The 22,552-nt window shown below is 43.3% G+C and overlaps 1 protein-coding gene across 1 annotated transcript in view; it reads left to right on the top strand.

Moving 5' to 3' along the window:
• The window catches only part of FKBP10 (FKBP prolyl isomerase 10), a 33,953-nt gene extending 17,633 nt beyond the window's left edge, over nt 1–16,320 (top strand). The window contains exons 6-10 of the mRNA XM_040331251.1: nt 4,095–4,240; nt 5,689–5,878; nt 5,976–6,118; nt 11,300–11,463; nt 15,597–16,320. Of these exons, the coding sequence (XP_040187185.1) occupies nt 4,095–4,240; nt 5,689–5,878; nt 5,976–6,118; nt 11,300–11,463; nt 15,597–15,776 (823 nt within the window). The 3' untranslated portion in view covers nt 15,777–16,320. The remainder of the gene's footprint in view (nt 1–4,094; nt 4,241–5,688; nt 5,879–5,975; nt 6,119–11,299; nt 11,464–15,596) is intronic.
• The last annotated feature ends 6,232 nt before the right edge of the window (nt 16,321–22,552 follow it).

Below are 22,552 nucleotides of genomic sequence, written 5' to 3'. Positions count from 1 at the left end.
GACACAACCAACCTTAGGTGTGTATTTCTCATATGTAGTAAGATACCATATAACCTAAGCCCAGAGAAAGGACAGAAGCTCCAAGTGTGAGCTTCTGATGCTTAATAGGTTTATAGGTCCTGTATCCAACAGAGAGGCCACTAGCCAATCTGGAGTTTTTTTTTTTTTTTTTTTTTTTTTTTTTTCTGAGTAATAAACAACGCAGAGGACACAGACACCTTCTACTGCTGCGTTTTATTTATGTGCAGCGACCCAAGGTAATGGATTCAGGACAGGAGGACAAGAACCACTATAGTGTTGTCTATTCCTGACTGACCGCAGTACGGTCTTCCAATCAACAGAAAATAATACTAGCACCTATAGTATATCTCTGATGATCATAGAAAAAAACAAACAGTCGCATGGCCAGTATGACCAAAAGGACATATGCGGCCTCAACCGTGTATTGCTGGTGTTATACTCCCTGCAGTCATAACTAGCAGAGAGTGGTATTAGCATACTTCAGATAAACAATAGGGTATAGGACAAGGGACCGAAATGTTACAGACAGTAACATTGTGTATTCCAACACCCACAGTCATATACCTGATAGAAACGTCACTAGCAAGAACACTCAATGCTGTGCGTTTCTGGATAGTAACAGTATACCGTCATGAACCCACAATACCAGTTGTGCATTATTTTGATTAGAAAAAAACTTGGAAAGTTTATATGACCAACAGCATGTTGTCGGCAACCCAATGTGTTACTTAATGCAACCTTGTCGGGTCATCTAATCAACAGAAATGTCACTAGCAAAAAAGGACCCTTAAAGCAGTGCATATCTGAATTTATAAATATCCTTAACAATAATACAATGCTATGCGTTTCTAATCAGCAAAATTGCATAGTCATATAACCAGCAGAAGTGTCGCTATCAGTAACTCAGCATCATGCGTTTCTGATAAGTAATAGTGTACCAACATGTAACCTCCAGAAATTTTTACCAACAGTAACTCAGTGTGGTATGTTTCTGAATAACCATAGTGTGCGGTTTATATAATAGAGGTGTCACCGACAAATCAATGTCATGCTTCTCTGATAAGCAATAATATACATTCCTGTATCCGACAGAAATTACACCGACAGTAACTCAATGTGGTATATTTCTGAATAACCATAGTGTGCGGTTTATATAATAGAGGTGTCACCGACAAATCAATGTCATGCTTTTTTGATAAGCAATAATATACATGCATGTATCCGACAGAAATTACACCGACCGTAACTCAATGTGGTATGTTTCTGAATAACAATAGTGTGCGAATATAGCATAGAGGCGTCACCACCATTCAGTGTTATGCGTTTGATAAGGAACAGAGTACCGTTATCTAATCAATTTTAGGCATTTCTGGTGAGTCATAAGATATCCCTTGATCATCAGTCTACATATATACACACACAAATATATATATATATATATATATATATATATATATACATACACACACACACACATATCTCAGAAATGACCCAAGATAAACCCATGTTGTGCATTTCTGATGTGCGGACAGACCAACGCTCTATCCTAGCATAACCTGAGTTTCAGATATTGATCCTTCATCCCAGTGAAGGAACATGGTAGTTCCAAATACTGGAAATCCGAGGTGTGTGACTATACCACAATAGTGGTAGCTGCTATTCTGCTATTGCAAAGGTCTGAGTAGGTGTAGCTGGTCCACACACAGGTGGGAGCTAGTCCAAGCCTTTAAGGTCTTAACGAGCACAGACTCAGAAATCAATTAGGTCTCTCATGAAGAGGTGACCATAGTCTCAGGCTGGAGGCAATCAGACACCTGTGTGGCTGATTTTCATAGTTTTAACACAGGGGTTTGTACCAGAGAAACTCCCAATTAAGGGTTGCAGGCTAGCATTTTATGCTTCTCACACCACCTAAATGGTTTGTTGCCTGAGCCACCTTTAGGGTGGGACCCTTGCCATAGTGTGCGGTTTAGATTAACTCTAACACACTGACAGATACACCAGCAGTGTAAGGAGGAAGTGATCGGTTGGAACTTGGGAGATATTGTAACCAATAAACAACCCCCACAAGGGTAATAAACCCACTAGTATGCCCCCTGTTGGGCCTATCCTAAGAGTTTAGGAGGTCAGTTTTTTGGCTAAAAAACCTAACTGCACCCTTGTGATCTGCCTGTCAGATTCATGGCAGGCTGGCCCTAACTGGATTGAGCCTTGCTCAGCCCCCTTTTATGAGATTATTCTAGGGATTTTATAATCTCCTCAGAGGCCTGTAATTGCCTGCAGGAGTCCAACCAGACCCTCTAGGGTGAATGGCTCCTGTTTAGCTTGGCTTACCATATCCTCCCTGTCCTCCTTAAGCTTCCTCTACCTGGACTAGAGGGAATGACTGTGAGGGCGGGGGAAGGGCACTAGGTTCCGTTCGGACGAGGCCTTCTTGGGAGGATATGTCTTCTCTAGGGATAAGCTCCTCTATGTCAGACCTTAAGTTACGGACTGCCTGGCGGCTTCATGGAAAGTTTTTCCTTTCTCTGCCAAGTTATGAGGAGCTATGCCCTGTAGCGGTAGGAGACTGTTTATTTGGGGTCTCCTGGGATCCGCTGGGGGGTTTTTGCAAGACAAGAGATATACATATATGCATAATATTACTTTGTCCTCCCCCAGGACTGCAGGTTTGTACTGGGGAGGTGAAAGGGTGAGAAGTAAAAACCAGTCCTGTGCTGGCTGGCTGGCCCCAGAGACTCAGACCCTGAAGACCAGGACTCTCACTCCCTTTCCTCCTCCCTTTCCAAGGGGGAATGTACTCACTGCGCCCCGACCTGGATCTGCCTGCAGTCACATTTGCCTTCATCTCCTCCTGTCCATGAGGAGGTTTGGCTGGGTCCCCGGCTGTCGGTACCTCTTGTAAGGGCTATCCGCAAGCCGACCCTTCCACCGCCATGCTTCTCTCCGGCGTCCCTTCCGGGTTGCGCTGTGAGGCAAAAGCCCACCTTCACTCAGAGAGGCTTGGAGCGCCATGTTTCCAAAAGTAGGAAGCAGTACCCGGGAAGAGAGAGCTCTTCAAATGGCGGCGTTTCTTCTGCACCCTAGCGATGGCAAGCCTCCCCGCAGCTCAGAGCGCTGGTGCACGCCTGGGGCGACCTGTGAGTTAGACCCAAAGGCCTACAGGTTAGTTCAGCCCTCCCCGGCCTCCCTAAGACCTGTCTCAACAGGGGTACCTTCGACCCTCCCCGGTCTCTAGGTTTTCAAACAAAACAAACGTGACGATGTGTTCGGAGAAACACAATCAATACTGAGGATCAAGGGGAAGGGTGGGGACTTTTAAATTGTTAAGTGATTGTGTTTCCTGTGGGGAGGAGCCATCATCTCTCGGGTGCCGTCCTGGAAGGTGATGAGAGAAATATAAATATATATATATATATATATATATATATATATATATATATATATATATATATATATATATATATATATATATATATATATATATATATATATATATATATATATATATATATATATATATATATATATATATATATTCACACTGGCTTTGTGAATATAATTTGTTTATTTTATGCCACAATAAAGTTCTGGATGTCACTTTTTGGTGACCATGGCAGAGCTGTGGGAGGGACCCAGCAGGACTCGCCCACAACCGGCTGTCTGTGGAGACAAGACCAGTCACCATAGGTGTGCGCAACCTATTGCATTAGGGTGTGCATCCTAAACCTCAAACGTGTGTGTATATAATGTAGCAATATGGTTACATTTAATGAAGGTACAACATTTAGCAACTTATTGCTACACTTAAAGGTGCCTCTCTTCTCTTTTATACACTGTAAAAAAAAAAAAATGCTTCGATACACAAGTGCTTTGGATTACAAGCATGTTTCTGGAATGAATTACGCTTGCAATCCAAGGTTTTACTGTGTGTGTAAAATCTATATATATCTCAGTAGGGCAATGGACAGTGTCGGTAGAGCAGCAGACAATGTCAGTAGGGCAGAGATTGGTGTCAGTAATTTATTTTTTATATTATTATTTTTACAATTGTATTTTTTTTTTACGCACAGCTACTCAAGAAACACAACCTACAACACATACATCGGAATGGGCTACATTATTGCTGGCATGGACTCTGGCCTGCAGGGCGTTTGTGTGGGAGAATGGAGGAGAATAATCATCCCACCACATCTGGGCTATGGAGAGAATGGAGCAGGTAAGTGACTTTTTATATAAATTGTCCTGTCTGAAGGGTCACCAAATGATCAGACCTTTCTAATGGCATTTATAGTTCAAGCGGTGGTACATTCTCTAGTTTAAATTTTGTACCTACAGGTAAGCCTATAAGTCTTTCTATAAATATCGGCCAAAAATTAGCAGTTTAGGAGATATTTACATTGGCTTTAGCCAGGGATGTCATTGCGTATGCATAGGGCACATTGAGGAGAAAAAAAACAGCACAGCCATAAAACAACAAAATCTTACCCTTCCCTACCCATGACGAAGAAAAACGTTTTAACTCCTTGAAGGAGACTACCTTGTCCTCCCTTTCCTCTTCCCAGTTGAAGATGGGCATCTTGAGGTTGGGAAGACTTTGCTTTGATTAATGATCGATTCATTTTCTGATCACTCTGACAGTTTCAATAATCGATCTCTAGTCAACAACCCATTCAATCAACAGGTAGCCACATGGGGAAGTTCATTTGCTTGCTATTTACCCCCTTGGCATCGGCCATACACCTACTGTGTATGCGGCCTTTCGGCAGGTGGGCCTTGATGCTGTGTGGCCGCATGTATTTGGCCCTGTGTTTACAACTTGCCTTGCTGAGTAGCCGGTGGGGAACGGTAAGCTCCCGATGTATACTTGTGATCAGCAGCTTTCCAATCTTGATCGCTGTGAAAGCCACAGTGGTCACATCACCCGAAATGCCTGCTTCTGCCTCCTGGCTTTTAGAACTCTTTAAGGAGGCGGTTGGCGTTAAGGGGGTTAAGATACGATTGTAACTTATGACTGTAAATTATCAATCACATCTTTGCTTCCACCATGTAGTCTTAAGCCTCGTATACACGATCAGATTATCCATGGACAAAGAGTAGGACTTTTGTCCGAAGGGCTTTGGCTGTGAACTTGTCTTGCATACAAACGGCACACAATTGTTGGCCAACAAACGCAAAACTACATGTTTTTTCAGCTCTTGAGCGCCACCCTTTGGGCACCTTCTGCTAATGTTTTGTGAGCATTGATTCCAAGCATGCGTGTGTGTACTTGTGTACACACGCTTGGAAAATCCGACAACAGACAATTGTTTGTGGACATTTTTTAAAGCATGCCATCCAACATTTGTCAGCGGAAAATCCGACAACAATTGTCCGATGGAGCATACAGCCAGTCATCGCACAATTCCGTCAGAAAATCTGATCGTGTGTACGAGGCTTAAGTTTGCTGATCAAAGCAAAACAATCAATATTCTGCCCTGGCTGATCGTCCCGAATCCAATCGCAATTGAGTCCAAATTGGAAGACGTTATGGTTGCTTGTGGATTTGATTGCTTTGCACATTGATCAGATAAAATAAAATAAAAAATGGAAGCATGTATGGCCACCATAAAAAGGCTTGTTTTGTTTAAAAGTGGTGTAAACTCATTATTTTTATTAACTTTACAGGAAAAAGCATTCCTGGATCTGCTGTGTTGGTATTCGACGTCCATGTGATAGACTTTCACAATCCCAAAGACACTGTGGAAATAGAGGTGACCTATAAACCAGAGGTGTGCAACGTTACTTCCCAAAAGGGAGATTTTATTCAGTATCACTACAACTGCTCTCTGATGGATGGAACTCAGATCTTCTCCTCGTAAGTACAGCATACCTCCTGCTAACCCCCCCCCCCGCATGTAGGTGAACTTGGTTTAGAAGATCTGAGACACTAATAAATTGCTTTTGTGTGGCAGGTATGACTTTGAAGCCCCCCAACAGATCAACCTTGGCGCAAACAAAGTAATAGATGGTCTGGAGTTGGGTCTAACCGGCATGTGTGTTGGAGAGAAAAGATCCCTCACCGTTCCCCCACATCTGGGTCATGGAGAAAGTGGAGGTGAGTGTGATATCCAGGTATAGGGCAAGGGATTAAAACAGGTTGTATGTGGATCCTAAAAGAGATATTATATATATATATATATATATATATATATAATAGGTAATCAAGGGAGGGAACTATATTAAGTGTGTGTATATGTATGTCAAGGGCATACCTGTAGAGGTCGCAAATTTCAACCCACCCCAATGCTTCAGAGGGCCCATGCGGCTCTCCTGTCACTTGGTTCTACACCTGGATGAGAGGGGTAGCATATAGAAGAACCAGTGCCCTCTTTTTTTTTTTTTTTTTTTTTTTTTTTTTCTGCATCTGCTAAAAGCCTGCTTCTCCTTCTCTTCTGCTACCCCCAGGCCCCTGAGTGCAACTCCCTACCCCAGCATTGCTGCTGTTTTCACCCCACCCCGCTGCTGCCGTCATGTTTTTTTTTTTGCACCTTGGCTGAATGTCCAACTGAAACGCTAGTGCGAGACATCCAGTATGGGATGAGTCTATGCCTTCAGTCACTTCTGTCTTTAAGTGTGAATTTCAGGTTGAGATATTATAAAGAAGCAAAGGAGATAGAAGGGCCCCTCCATTATGGCCACACCTATGCATGCCTCCAGTCCCCTGCCCTACATACCCGGAACATGGACTCTGGGGCGGTCTTCTAAGCATGTGATTAGTGCCAGAGGCTCTGGGCTTCAAAAAAATGGTGGGCTCACCCAGTTGTGTGACAATAGTGAATATTCGCTATCACCACACTGAGCCTCCTCCCGACCAATCAGGAAGCGGGTCTTGAGACCCGTCGCCCGATTGGCTTAAAGGACAGGCGATGCTATTGGAAGCAAAAAAGATAAACGGAGCAGCGCCAATCTGAGTGTAGTATTAAAAGTAACAGACTTTAATCACAAGATGTATACACTCACTAGAAAGGGGTTGTAAATGGGCACATCATGTATAAACATCATGAATGAGCAGCGCTTCTGATTGTATTGGAGTCCAGGCTTGCTCAGTTGCAACGCAATGCGGTCAGGTTTGGCAGCGCTGGTCGGTTCTGGTGTCCCAAGCTTGATGTGGAGGGCGCAGGAGAGACTCGTCGTCTGGACGTGACTGAATCGGGTGGTAGCTGCTGTTGGGCAGTTGGTGATGACGCACGCGTTCGGAGCATTCGTGCGTGCTTCATCAGGAGCACGCATGCCCTCCTCCTAGGCTCCTGATGAAGCCTAGGAGGAGGGAGTAGATGCACGGCAAAAGCTGCCGTGATGTAGAAGAGGAGAGGACACCGGAAAAAAGGAACTGCTGCCCACTGCCCGTAGGAGCCCTCAATCCACCCGCAACCTAGATGGGGTAAGTGCCAGGCTTGATGACCGACTTTGGGGGGAGGGGGGGGTTGCGGGTGACCCGACTGACCTACCTAAAGTTGGCATTGCTGCTGACCTGGGGGGGGAGGGTGTATTTGCTGGTTGCCTTCTCTGAAAATGTTAATTGGCTGTTTTTGCTAACCCTCTGGATTAATAGGGGGAGCTTTACTAAAACGAAATCTGGTGCAGCTCTGCATGAAAACCAATCCGGTTCTAGGTTTCATTGTCAAAGCTTAACTGCATAAGCTGAAGTAAGATGCTGATTGGCACAGCTCCAACAGATTCTAAGTGCCCCAGTTTTAGTAAATCTCACCCCACTATGCCAAAGTCAGAGGTCCTGAAAAAGTCTGCTGACCATGAAAGTCAAAAGTCTTTATTTACATTTTTCCTGGTCACTTTCTCCAGCCACTGTTCAGCATGACAATGGGAAGGGGCATTGAAAAGGAGATATCCGTAATGACAGCCAAGCGTCTTTTAAATGAGTAATTGCACTAAGAACTCCCTCAGTTCCTCAATTAAAACTACTCCATACTTTACTTTGAAGTGTCAGTTTTTCAGGCGGACCTGATCAGACCCTCCAGTCTCTTCTATGGAGCAGGGGATGTCAGCAGACACGTATCCCTTGACACCTGCCGCTATTCGATCCTGTCCGTCAAAAATAGGCGGTCCCGTTCCCCATCTGTCTCGCGCATTGGATGGCAGCAGACAGGCAGTCCGTTGCCATCCAATTGCCCCATAGTGTCTGTGTCCACTTTTGCATCGTGAAGCAGACACAGACCTGTCATCCGCCTGCTCAGCAGGGATCATTGGAGCGAACCCCACCGAAAGTGGATTCCGCTTGGCGGAGGAGCCTGTGGGAAAGGGGCCTTATAGGATTGCTTCTTGCTGTGCTGATTACATTTTTGTAGCTCTGAAAAGCCAGCAGCTACAAATACTGCAGCTGCTGACTATTAATATTAGGACACTTGCCTGTCCGGGAGTATCTTTTGACGGGTATCTGCACCCCCTCCCCCCTGAAAGGTGTCAAATGTGACACTGGAGGGGGGGGAGGGTTCTGATGAGCGGAAGTTCCACTTTAGGGTGGAGCTCTTAAATCAAACTGTCAAAACACGAGTGGTCGGGGGCATTTCTCCTGTTTTTTACCCCTTGATCTTTTACAGCCTTTGTATTTTGTTGGCTCCTCTTCAATGAGAAGACTTTGTAGACTTCATCATAACCCTTTTAAATGTACATAAAAAGTAATATGAAGACCTGTTTGTCGGTCAGCATAATCTCATTGGCCCAAATTACTCCCACGTCACTTCCGGTTGACGCTGCTCTCCACGCTGAGGCACACTTCCGGTTCCGGCTCTCCGGAGGTTGCTGCAACTACACGACGCGACTGTATTAGCCAATAGCCATCCATCCTATGGACCACACAGTGACTCGGGACCTCTATATGTTTACATACCCACTTATGCTTTTGCTCTGTGAGTAGCCATTTGGCTCTTTGCTTTATTAAATTATACTTATCATACTGCACTTAGTCTGGCGCACCTTGCTTTTTTTTTCCATTGTCGGTCAGCATTGTTTGCCGACATGAGCTCATACCGTTTCCTGGACTATGCAGTTATAATCTGAGTAGCAGATGTTCTATTAATAAATGCACTGGATGAAAGCACCAGCCACAGTTGTTTGACTTTGGACCTGAATGGGCATGGAAGATGGAGATGTATTTCTCACTTCAGAACTTTTTCCACCTTTTTTAATGTTGCCTATAAACTGTAGAACTCGGTTGAACAACAAACTGAAATCTTTTAGGTGGTGGGAAGTAGAAATTAAAACCTAAAATAATATGGTTGCATAAGTGTGCACACCCTTAAACTAATACTTTTGTTGAAGCACCTTTTTGATTTTATCACAGCACTCAGTCTTTCTGGGTATGAGTATCAGCACGGCACAACTTGACTTGGAAATATTTGCCCACTCTTTGCAAAAACACTCCAAATATGTCCTATTGCGAGGGCATCTCCTGTGCACAGCCCTGTTCAGATCACCCCACAGATTTTCAATGGGATTCAGGTCTGGGCCATTCCAAAATTTTAAAGGGGTTGTACACCTTTTGTGTTTTCCACCTTAATGCATCCTATGTTGAGCCCCCGGTTTACTTACCTGAGCCCTGAATTTCCGAGCGTGCGATCCCGCGTCGTTCTCCCCATGGCTGATCAGCTCTTCATTGGATAGATTGACAGCAGCGCAGCCAATGGCTCCGGCTGCTGTCAATCAAATCCAATGACACGGCCGCCAGGGGCGGGGCCGAGTCATGCACTCGGCGGCTATGGACGGTCGATTGTATGACACGGGAGCACGCCCACAAGGTAACCCTCTTGAGAGCTTCACAGGGGGGAAGAGCCGCCGTGGGACCCCAGAAGAGGACGATCGCATCCTTTGGGTCGTTGTCATGCTGAAAGCTGAAGTTCCTCTTCATGTTCAGCTTTCTAGCAGAAGCCTGAAGGTTTTGTGCCAATATGGACTGGTATTTGGAACTGTTCGTAATTTCTTCTACCTTGATTAAAACCCCTGTGCCAGCCGAAGAAAAGCCCCAAAGCATGCTTCTGCCACCACTGGGTATGGTGTTCTTTTGGTGATGTTCAGTGTTGTTTTTTGCACCAAACATATCTTTTGGAATTATAGCCAAAAAGTTGAACCTTGGTTTCATCCAACCATAACACATTTTCCCACATGCTTTTGGAAGACTTCAGATGTGTTTTTGCAAAATTTAGCCAGGCTTGGATGTTTTTCATTGTAAGAAATGTCTTCCGTCTTGCCACTCTTCCTCATAGCCCAGACTTGTGAAGAATATGGGAGATTGTTGTCACATGTACCACACAGCCAGTACTTTCCAGATATTCCTGCAGCTCATTTAATGTTGCTGTAGACCTCTTGGCAGCCTCCCTGGCCAGTTTTCATAAATTTTGGAGGAACGTCCAGTTCTTGGTAATGTCACTGTGGTGCCATATCATCTCCACTTGATGACTGATCACTGTGTTCCATGGTATATCTAATGACTTTGAAATTGTTTTGTACTTTTCTCCTCACTGATACCTTTTAACAATGAGAGCTCTCTGCGAACCATGGCTTTTGCTACAGGATGCAACTAAAAATGTCAGGAAAGACCTACTAGAACAGCTGAACTTTAGTTGTGGTTAATCAGAGGCACTTTAAATGATGGCAGTTGTGTACTGACTCCCTATTTAACATGAGTTTGAATGTGATTGCTTGATTGTGAACACAGCTGCATCCCCAGTTATAAGAGGGTGTGCACAATTATGCTACCACATTATTTTAGTTTATTTTTTACTACTTCTTTTCTCTCATCTGGATTTGGAAGAGCTTGTACAATAAGGTTCCCGATGAAAGCTAGACTTCAAACTAGTACTCTCTTTTGTAAAGTATATTGATAGCCAGGAGGTGGCCCTCTAGGCTAATTTTCGCACATTTTCAAGGCTATCTTTATCTGCCATGTTGGAAAATTCGTTTTTTTTTTTTTACAAAGCTGTTTCCTGAGCCAAAATATATACACAAATGTGATTCAGAACGAGTGGCTCAACCCCCTTCCTTTGCCAGAAGTTTCAATCAGAGAAAGAGGAAAAATGTGTGAAAACAAACCACTACTCCTGTGCCCTCTCAGGGGACCCAGAGTGCTCTGTAAATCCTTTGTCATAGGTGAACCCTGTATTAAATGTATTTCTGAAACCATGATTGGAGTTTCCCTTAATATGCACTTCTTTTTGTCTGTTTACATTAACTTTTCTTTGGAAACCTGTAAGATTTTGAGTATGCCTCTTTCACCTCTTTATAGCTCGTGGAATTCCCCCCAGTGCTGTAATGAAGTTTGATGTAGAGTTGTTCCACAGAGAAGAAGGGGTCCCAGAGGGTTATCTGTTTATCTGGCTTGGAGACACTCCAGACAACCTCTTTGAAGTAATGGACTTGGACAAGAATGGCGAGGTTCCCCTGGAAGAGGTGAGTGGCCAAAGATGCATCTTTTATCTATATAGTATATATTCATATTTTCAGAATACACAGACCATTTACATCTATTTAAGACCCTGACAGAGCTTCCAATCCAACACCCCTAACATAGCTACTATATACAGACACAATAGCCAGTTTTGCATGGAATCTTGATTGTGAGAGGAAACCTAGAGAAGTGAGCAGAGAACTAACAAATTCAATGCAGATGGGGTCCCTGGTGGGAATTGAAGCCCGTTTTGTACGATTTCGGTGTGCTGCAATTTAGTTTTGTGTAGGGAATATAAGAACAAGCCTATAACATAACATCCGTGCTCGTTCCACAAATTGGTCTAGTACTGGAGAAAGCATTAATGTTGTATTAAAAATGAAAATTCCTATTGATATTATGTCCACAGAATAGCATGGCGCATATAATGTATATGACCTTTACAAGCAGGATGGTGTGGAATATATAGCACAGCACTGTCTATAGAGTGGACTAGTGTTCTGGATAGGTGTGCACAGCCTATTACATTAGGGTGTGCACCCCAAAGCTTATACATGCATGCCTTTCTCTGCAGACTCGGCTGCACGGGACAATGAATGGGAAGTGCTCTGTGCTGAGTGGATTCCTGTTCATTCACAAACAGAAGCATAGTAGACACCATGAGCGAGTGTTAATTTAGAAAAAGGGGCCGGTAAATTGGATCTTTACTAGCCCCTTTCACTGCTCTCCATCCTAAACATCCCCTGCAGCAGCTGGGAAGAGAGGAGGGAAGCCAGCATCACAGAGGGGGGGCGCACAAAGCCTGGGCAGTAGGGGGAATCGACACTGCACATAGTAATTAGGTAGCACACACCCTGCGCATGCCTATGGTGTTCAGTGTAAAATACAGCACAGAATAGTGTGGAGCTTATAATGTACATGGAGTGTATAAAGTAAGACACTGTGTACAGAGCAAGGTGGCATTCAGTATATTACATACAGCTCTGAATATTGTGCAACATATAATGTGCAGTATATCCGTGTTCAGAGCAGGGTAGCGTTTAAGTATCTTATTTACAGCATAGTGTGCAACATGTAATGTACAGTATATTGCTGGTGGAGTATATAACGTACAACACAGAGTGTGCAGGGTAGCAAGAGTATTTTATGTACAGCACAGAATACGGTGTGTATATACTACATTGTACAGGGAACAGATTCCTAGCTTAAAGTGGTTGTAAACCCACTATTTGGACTTTTACCTACAGGTAAGCCTATAATAAGGCTTACCTGTAGGTAAGGAGAATATCTCCTAAACCTGCACGGTTTAGGAGATATTACCCCCGCAATGCGGGCGGCGCATGCGCAGGGGGGACTCCACGGCTGAAGGACCGGCATCGCCGGACCCTGCCGATTTTAAATCTCCCGCGCGCACGCGCGGGAGTGACGTCATCGCCGCTCCAGCCAATCACAGCGCTGGAGCGGCGATACCCGGAAGACACGCCGGAGCAAGATGACATCCTGCTCGGCGTGGACCAGGTAAGTGGTACACACCTCGTTCCGAGGTAAGTATTTCATAATAGGTAAGTATTTCATAATAGGCTAGTATGCGGTGCATACTAGCCTATTATGCCTTTTGCATTGCAGGTTTGGGGGGAAAAAAAAAAAGTTTATGCGGTTTACAACCGCTTTAACTTACCTGCCAACCTTCAACAAACCGGAATTGTCATGTCTAACAATTCACGTTAAAAGCAGGATTAGCTTGCACACATTTTCAAATATGCGTAAGCTGCAGCGGCCGTGTCGGAGCACATATTATAATAATGGATATTTTGAGAACAGGTATGCCTGGGGGGAGCCCACTCCTCCTTTTTAAAGGCATGAGGGCTCACTGGACACCCAGCATATGGCATAGTGGCAGCAAAGTTGTCTAGTGCACCCCCTCACCAAATAACAAACGGTACTAACAAATGGCAACTGCCCCAACCTATAACTGGCCTTAACATCAAGGTACACATGTCAACCAACAACAGAGAAATTCCTACTTTCCAGTCCGAAATGTCCTGTCTAACAGTTTATCTTAAAAACAGGGATTTTGTTTGCACACATTTGCAAATGCATGTGTAAGCTGCAGCGGCCGGGACAAGGCACCCCAATATTATCTACAGTCGTAACTTTTTAGAGCCTCCATAGTAGCGCCTTGAGGCGATTTCAGTTTGCATGTGTAGCGCTATACAAGTTTCTCACTCACTCAGTAGGAGCACATATATAAAAATAGCTTGAGGGCAGGTTTGCCTGGAGGGAGTCCACCCCTCAAAGGTATAGGGACACCCAGCTGGTAAGTTATAGACCATCTAGTTCAACCATAAAAATAAATAAAAATTATCAAACGATCCCATATACCCAATCCTTAACCCACAGTTGATCCAGAGGATCTGGCAATGTTTTTGTTGCTGTGACATTGTACAGGGAGGCTGTTGTTGCATATATAAAATACCGCACTTTCTACACAGTGGTGTTTGGTATATAACGTATAGTGCAGGATCATGTGCAGCATACAATGTGCAGTAATGTAAAAAGAGGAATGGTGTATACCAGTGGTTCTCAACCTCGGTCCTCGAGTACCCCCAACAGTCCATGTTTTCCTTTTTACTTTGCACAGCTGCTTTAAATCAATACCAATGACATGGTATTGATGAGGGCCATTTTATCTAGGGGAAGTTCCCAAAACCTGGCCCTTTGTGGGTACTTGAGGACAAAGGTTAAGAACCACTGGTGTAGAATATAGCAAGTATCGTATAAAGGGTGAAGTGAGTGGAGTATATAAAGTACAGCATATTGTATGGGACAGACTGATGTGGAATAGCTAAAGTAAAGCAAAATTATTATTATTATTATACAGGATTTATATAGCGCCAACAGTTTGCGCAGCGCTTTACATCAGGGAAGACAGTACAGTCACAATACAAATCAATACAGGAGGGATCAGAGGGCCCTGCTCGTTAGAGCTTACAATCTAGAAGGGAATGGACTTGTGTTTCTAAAGCACAGTGTACAGATGCAGTATAATGTAGAACGTTTTTATATAAAGTACAACATAATATACACAGTGCAGCATATACAGCTTGGGGTATAGTGTAACAATGTAGTGTATTTTAAAGACGGCATGTGTAAAAGATCAATTTGTATGGCGTAAATATTGTATGGTGTACAGCAGGGGTCTCCAAACTGTGGCTCGGGGGGCGGATTTTGCTTGCTTTTATCTGGCCCTTGGGGCACTAATCCTCCCACTGATAAAAGGTACTAATCTGCCATTGAACACCAACAATGGAGCACAATTTCTCACACTGGCACTAATAGGGCACTATTCCTCCTTATGATGCCAATGATTGGGCATTATTCCCCTAACCGAATACCAAATGTTGTGATGTTTACTCCTACTGATGCCGCTGGCCACGATCTGGCCCTCCTGAAGTCTGAAGGACCGTAAACCGGCCCTTTGTTTAGAAAGTTTGGAGACCTCTGGTGTACAGAATGGAGCATTGTGGCGTATATAAGGTATATCACAGTATACACAGTGCTGTAGGGAAGGGTCTTTTGCTTGGAAGATCCATCATGAACAATTGTAAAACCACTGTCATAGAACTTGTAGTACTTGAAGGTATAATGCCTGTTCCCAGCTGATTTAATGTGCTTTTAACTTGTCTTCATACCTTAAAGCCGCCTTTCTCAACCTTTTTACACCAGGGGATCCCTTGAAATAATTTTCATGTCTCAGAAATTAGGGGTCAGTGGGAAGAATGCCCCTTACGTTGGTGGTCAGTAGGAATAAATTCTTACAGTGGTGGTCAGAATGCCACTGGCAGCTAAATGTTCATTGGTGTCATCTCACATGAAGGCAAAATAAGATGGGAGGGTTAATCGGCCACAGCTCAAGAACCCCTGCCTTAAAGTGACCCTGTTTGGGGGTCAACCGAGGCACTAACCTGATTAAAAGTTTGCTTGTACATCCCTATCCATCAGCCGATTTGCTAAAACTTTGCACTGTAGTAGGTGCCTAGTCGGCACCATTCCAAACCCTTAGGTGTGTCCAATCCGATCCCAGGAATCGGCTGGAGAAGATAACATTTCTAACTTTTTTTTTTTTCTTTTGCAGTTTTCCGCCTTCTTGAATGCTCAGGTAAAAGAAGGGAAGGGCCGCTTCCTACCAGGAGTAGACCGGGAAAAGTCAACTTCCGACATGTTCGAACATCAAGACCGAAACAACGATGCGAAGATCACAGCTGATGAGCTGAAACTGAAGACCGAAGAAGAGCGAGTTCATGAAGAACTGTAAAGGACATAGAGCTGAGCAAATTCGAGAGGCAGCTGGGAGACTTGAGGCCTCATCTCCTGTCTTTCAATTTTGCTGGTGTGAAAAGCGCAATGTCTGCGGCTACTTTATCCCCTTTACAGAAAAGGCTTTAATATGTTGCTGGAATATCTGGCTGTAAGGGGACAATTTGGCAGCTATGCAGAGTACAATCCAAAAAATATTTAATGAGCAAAATCATGGTAAAGTGACTCAGATGGACTCCGCATCCCGGCAAGAGGAAAAGTCAAGCGGTTTTAAGTTTAAGTGCCAAAAGACATTTGTGATTTTTTTTTTTTTTCCAAAGTAGCTAGTGAATACAGCACTTTCATATTTTGTTAAACGATTAGACTCAATTTCTCCCTTCACATTTGATTTTTCCACAGCGACGTTGCACATAGCAAGCATCCAAAGAACATCTCCTTGACTGTTTCCAAACTCTGATATTGTTTTCGAGAGGATGTAAATGTTATTTCTGCAATGGGAATTCAAGATTATTAAAGGGTCTTCAAGCCCATTTTTATTTTCAGTTGGTGGTGTGTTTGTTTATTTAAAGCTGAACTCAAGCCATGCAATGAATATAGTAATGTAATCCATGGTCCGGTGATCTTCTACCCAAGTTCTGGTTGTGACGGCTTATCTGCCGAAATCACTCTGCTTGCCTGTCTGATCAGTCGTGCTGCCATCTACGTCGGCACTAGAATTGGTGGGCACTTGTAAATGCACCCATCAACATTCCAGCACTAAAGAGACAATCAGGGACTCCGGCTGTCATGGGGCTGATGATGGTGTGTTGTGTGTGTGTGTGGTTTTACATTTTTTTATTGCCTTATGAACATTGGCCATAAAACATGTACTTTGATTATAAAAACTCACACAAGAGGGTGTAACTCCTCATGGATTACCACCATGCAATTTATTGAGTCCCAAAAGACAAATGGATACTCACAAGTGATTAAACAAGCAGGCATATAACAAACAACTTCAGCCTCCTTCTTTAGAACCATTTGGTAGGAAAGCTAGTGTGTCTTGGGAGTCGAGCCCCCTTCCTCCGAGGCATTGTATTTGTCTTTTCGCCACCCAATAAATCGTATGGTAGTAATAATAGACGAGGAGTTGTGCCCTGTTTGTGTGTGGTTTTTTTTTTTTTTTTTTAACTACCTGTAACAGAACGTCCCACACTCGGCTTCCGTCATATATACCGCTTCCTATAGTTCTGGATATAGATATCAGATATTCCAGCTGCTCTCAAGCATACAACGAGATGAGACTTGTTTGTCTGCTGAACATGGAGCCTTTAATAGAACCAAGAATACAACCTTATATACAGTTAGAGGAGGTAACCAAAACATAATATAACATGAGCTAATTAATCATTTACCCAGACTAGGCGACTCATAGATATGACCTTTCAGAGTAGACGTCACGTCTCCTGCTATACAATACACATTATCATAAGTGTAAACGCAGGACATCTTCACACAATAGCAGGGTCAATTTAGCACAGAGAACAGACAGATGGCTGGAGGTGATGGCATTGGCATCTAACAGTATGTGTGAGTCACTCTTACAATTAACCTGTTGAGTTCAGAATCAACAAACGGTAAATAGTGCTTTACAGATATCCTGGAATATATTGTGGATAATAATCCCATCTCAGGTAGTCCAAAACATCATTTCTCAGTCATCCTATGCCCCTAGTGGACATAGGATGATTTTAGACATAAAAGGGTCCAGGGATGTCCCGGGTGAGTCTGTCACACTACCGTTGACTGGAGATTTCCTGATCTGTGGAGGACTTCACCTGAAGAAGCATTGTGCACCCAAGTACACTTTTTTTTTTTTTTTTTTGAAGCATCTTGGATTGAGTGCTGGAATGTTTTTGATGGTTTAGGCACATGTACTGATAAATGCATAGCACTCCAACCATACAAGGAAAAAATGCACACTGATTGCCCACAATCTGTACTTTTATTTATGTTTTCCTTTTAATAAGGGTTCTATTGCACTGGAATACCTGAAGGTGGAAATCCATCCTAGAATCACTCTATGAACATTAAAAAGCGATGCAACACGTGTAACTTGATAAATGCATAATCGCATGTTTGCCTTCTGTCCGGGTCTTGGTCTTCCAGCAATCAGTTTGGAAACTGCCAGCCATTTACCAGTGACACAATGCAACTTATGGTGTCACTTGGCCTCCCCTTGTGCCATCTACATCTTTGACAGCATCCGTACCTTTTTTACCAGTTAGGCTTTGTAGTCACAAGATGTAGGGGGCTTGGCGACACCATGAGTTCGCTGGTAAATGCCCAGCCGTTATCAATTTGGATTGCTGGACAACCAGAATGTGGACAGAAGTCCAACATAAAATAGTTCCTTCAACATTGGATTGCCTGGGCTAGCCAAAGCCCTTAACTAAGGAAAGTAGCCACCTACTTTTTCTCGCCAGTGCTGCCCATAAGTGTCACCTACCAGTGTCCATCAGGGCCACCTGCTCAGTGCCATGTTGGTGCATATCGATGAAGAAAAACAAAATTTTTTTCTCAATTTTAGGTCCTTTTTGCTTAAAAATAAATAAATAAAAATAAAATAAAACCCAGCAGTCATTTAAATACCATCAAAAGACCGCTGTATTTGTGTGAAAAAATTATAATTTTTGCCTCACTATAAATTACTTCTGGTACTATAGACCGTTTTTCCTTCAGATCATGGCTGTTGCCATAGTGGGCCAATTTATTCATGGCATTGTGGGAGGAAGAAACTCTTTGGGGACCGCCCTAGTCAATTGGTGTGTTCTAAAAAGATATATCGACGATCTTATGATATGCTGAGTCTTGAGGCATTCATGCTAAGGCTAAAGAGTTACAACAGAAATATCTCCCTCTCTTGTAACATCGATAGTACAGTGTTTCTCGACTTGGAGGTACTTAAGGAAGGAGTTTGTTACAGGACTCGTAACTATTTCAAGCTCACAGATAAGAATGAGTACAATACCATTGATAGTTGCCATCACAAAAACTGGCGGTCTAGTAATCCGAGGGGGCAATTTATTTGCCTAAAGCCTCGTACACATGCACGGTTTTCTCGGCAAGAAAACTGCTGGCAGAGCTTTCTTGCTGAGGAAACTGTGCGTGTGTACGAGGCTTTGAGGTTTCTCGTCGAGAAAACTGCCCAGAATCTCGAAGAGAAAACTGGAGAACCTGCTCTCTATTTTCTCGTTGTGATTCTCGGCAGTGTTTTCCTGCCGAGAAACCCGAGCGTCTGTAGACTTGCCTGTCTCCATGGAAACCCACTCATGCTCGAAATTACTTTGACGCATGCGCGGTAGCTTCCAAGGCATAGGTAGGGTAAAGCAAGATGACTACATCGAATGTGACGAGCGCATGCTCGTCGTAGTCGATGACGTCACCGCATTCATGCCATTCAAAAGAACTGCGGTTCTTTTGAACCGTACACTCGGCCGGCAAGAAAATCTTGCTAGGAAATTTGTCTAGGAAATTTGTCAGGAAAAACTACGTTTTTTTTTTTTTTTTTTTTCGACGAGAATCCCGGCCGTGTGTACAGGGCTTTAGACTAAACTGTTCTTTAGTGTCTAAATATCAAGCCCATTCTCAGGTTTTGGCAGAGAGATTTCTGCAGAAGGGTTATCAAAAAGATCAACTTGTCAACAATATCCATTCTATTGGCAATTATGACAGGAGACAATTGGTATCCAACTTCAATAACCGTAAACAAACTAAGCACGAATACAAGATGGTTTTGGACTAAAATATTCAGTATAAACAATTAAAAAAAATTGTGACTAAATATTGGGATGTTCTTAGTAAGGATAGGGTGCTAGGTTCCGTTCTACCCTCCCGCCCCAAATTCATCTGTAGGCGATCGCCTACATTAAGGCATGTCTTTGCTCCCAGGGTTATGGATCTGCCCATTTTTAATGAGAATATGATTTATTTATTTTTCTTTCCTTTTGGGTTTTTACACATGTGGGAATTGCCCGGCTTGTAAACAATGCAAGTGCAATGTCAAAAAAATTAAAGGCTTGATATACGATTGTCACAAAGACCAATGTGGGTGTGCCAACTACACAAGTAGTAGTGTTTTAGAGCAAGTTTTTCTCTACATATGGAACTATCCAGTGGTGAGTGCAGGATGTGTGGGTGCTAAGATTCAATGCAGCATTTCATTTTCGCTTGAGACCGCAACGTCTCTGAAGATCCACCAGCAGGATTCCCCATTTGCTATCTGATGAGCCTTGTTTAACCTTTTGGTCATTGTTGGAGGTGAGCGGCCAATCTATAAATTTTACGCTCGAAGTTGGACTGATGCTTTGTTTTTCCTTCTATGTCTATGAGACATCTATTTACATATAAACTAATTCCTACAATTTGTTATTACTTTTCTTACATTTTATGCTTGGGTTCTATGCCAACAGCACAATATATTGAATAAGCGCACCCCCCCTTTTTTTTTTTTTAAGAATTTTCATCCTCTTTCACAAATATATCAAATCAAGGATTTGATGACATGCAGTACAGTGGGGGGATTGTCTATATGTGGGAGTGTAATTGTGGGCTCCAATATAAAGGCAGGCCCCGAAAGTGTCCATATTGGGGAACATGTCAACAACATTAAAAAGGGACTCTGGTCCCGCAATGTCTATAAAAACTTCAGGTTGTGTCATGACAGGGACCCTAGAGGACTTGGGGTTCTGGGATATTTAAAGCAATAATAGACATTGGAGGGGGGGGGGGGGGGGGGATTATATTCGTCGTCTCAGCCAAAAGCAAGTCCTTTTGGATTTTTGAAGCAAAAGTTTTAACACCCAAAGGGTTAAACATAATTTACGATTTAAATTGTTTTATTTCAATTGTTTCTGTTTTTCACATTGTATTGAATTTGTAACAGGGCGGCAGCGGGTGCAGATAAATATTTAAGGATTTACAATATTATTCAGATATATATATAATGTGGTTTTTGTATATTGGGATGAGCAGCAGGGGCCGCTATTGGTCCTATTTCTCTTGTTTTTTTTTTAATCTACATCTTTTAGAGCCATTTCCCTATCTGGGCATGTTGGCATTTGAGCAAGATGTAAACATTATATTAAAAATTGCTTTTAAAGTGTTCGATTTTCTTTTTTTAAATAACAAACATATCATACTTACCTCCACTGTGCAGCTCGTTTTGCACAGAGTGGCCTGATCCTGCTGTTCTGGGGTCCCTCGGCGGCTGTCTTGGCTCCTCCCTGCCTCAGATAACCCCCTCTGGGAAGCGCTCTTCCGAGTCCTGCATTGGTGTCCATAGTTGTCATTTGCAGGACTTGGCCCCCGTCCCTGGGTCATTGGATTTGATTGACAGCAGTACGAGCCAATGGCTGTGCTGCCATCAATCTATCCAATGAAGAGCTGAGAAGCCAGTGTAACGATCGAGCGCATTCGATCTTTCAAGGGCTCAGGTAAGTAAAACGGGGGCGGGGGAGGCCGGTAATCGTCAGATGTTTTTTCACCTTAATACATAGGAGGCATAAGGTGAAATAAACATGAACTTTTACAACCCCTTTAAGTAAGCTTGTCCGACGCTAGCAGTGCTGACAAAGCTTTTTTTTTTTTTTTAATCAATTCTCGTGCTTCATGCATATTTTTATCAGCTCTATGTGAGTAGGATTTTATCTTAAATTAAGCGCTGGATTGGTTTTAACAGAGAGCACTGATAAGCACTTGTTCTTTTAATTACATTGCCTTGGGCAAATCCATGGATTTCCATTTTTGCTGTATTCTGTCCATTGATGGGTTATGCGTTAATGACCACCTGTTAGGCCAGGGGTCCAACAAAACAATGGAGGTGATCAAGGTGAGTGATTGGGAGGTGGAGGGATTGTCACTTAAAGCTGAGGCTCTTGGACTTTTTTTCTTCATCGCATAGAAAGGCTCTTATTGCTTTCTGAGCCTTGTAGTTCACCTATTGATTCATGGATTTTCTATTTACCTTCTATCTTTAAATAACTTTTTTTATTGCTGTTATATATAGATTTTTTGGAGATCTTTTAGTGTTTGGCTGCATGCCATTTTAATTATTTTATTTTGCGCCGATTGCATTTTAATACTTTGGCATCAACTACTCATCGTGTTTGGAGGAGGAATGCTACTTATGATCCCAAGAACACCATCCCCCATTGTCAAACGATTGACAGGGTCATGTACCATCAAATCTTGGGCCAGGGCATTGAAAATGGGTCTTGGATGGGTATTCCAGCATGACAATGACCTAAAACACATGGCCAAAGCACCAAAAGAGTGTCTCAAGAAGCACATTAAGGTCCTGGAGTGGCCTAGCCAATTACCAGACCTTAAAGCGGGAGTTCACCCAATGATGTTTTTTTTTTCTCTTTTTCCCTTTTGTCTAGGGGAATCGGCTAGTGGTTTTAAAATATGATCCGTACTTACCGTTTTCGAGATGCATCGTCTCCGTCGCTTCCGGGTATGGGTCTTCGGGAGCGGGCGTTCCTTCTTGATTGACAGTCTTCCGAGAGGCTTCCGACGGTCGCATCCATCGCGTCACTAGTAGCCGAAAGAAGCCGAACGTCGGTGCGGCTCTATACTGCGCCTGCGCACCGACGTTCGGCTTCTTTCGGAAAATCGTGACGCGATGGATGCGACCGTCGGAAGCCTCTCGGAAGACTGTCAATCAAAATAGGAACGCCCAGTCCCGCAGCCCAAACCCGGAAGCGGCGGAGAAGATGCATCTCGTAAACGGTA

Source organism: Rana temporaria, chromosome 12 (genome assembly GCF_905171775.1).
Source record: "Rana temporaria chromosome 12, aRanTem1.1, whole genome shotgun sequence".
NCBI classification, from domain to species: Eukaryota; Metazoa; Chordata; class Amphibia; order Anura; family Ranidae; genus Rana; species Rana temporaria.
The sequence above is the reverse complement of the archived record's forward strand: the minus strand, read 5'-3'. Positions and strand labels throughout refer to the sequence as shown.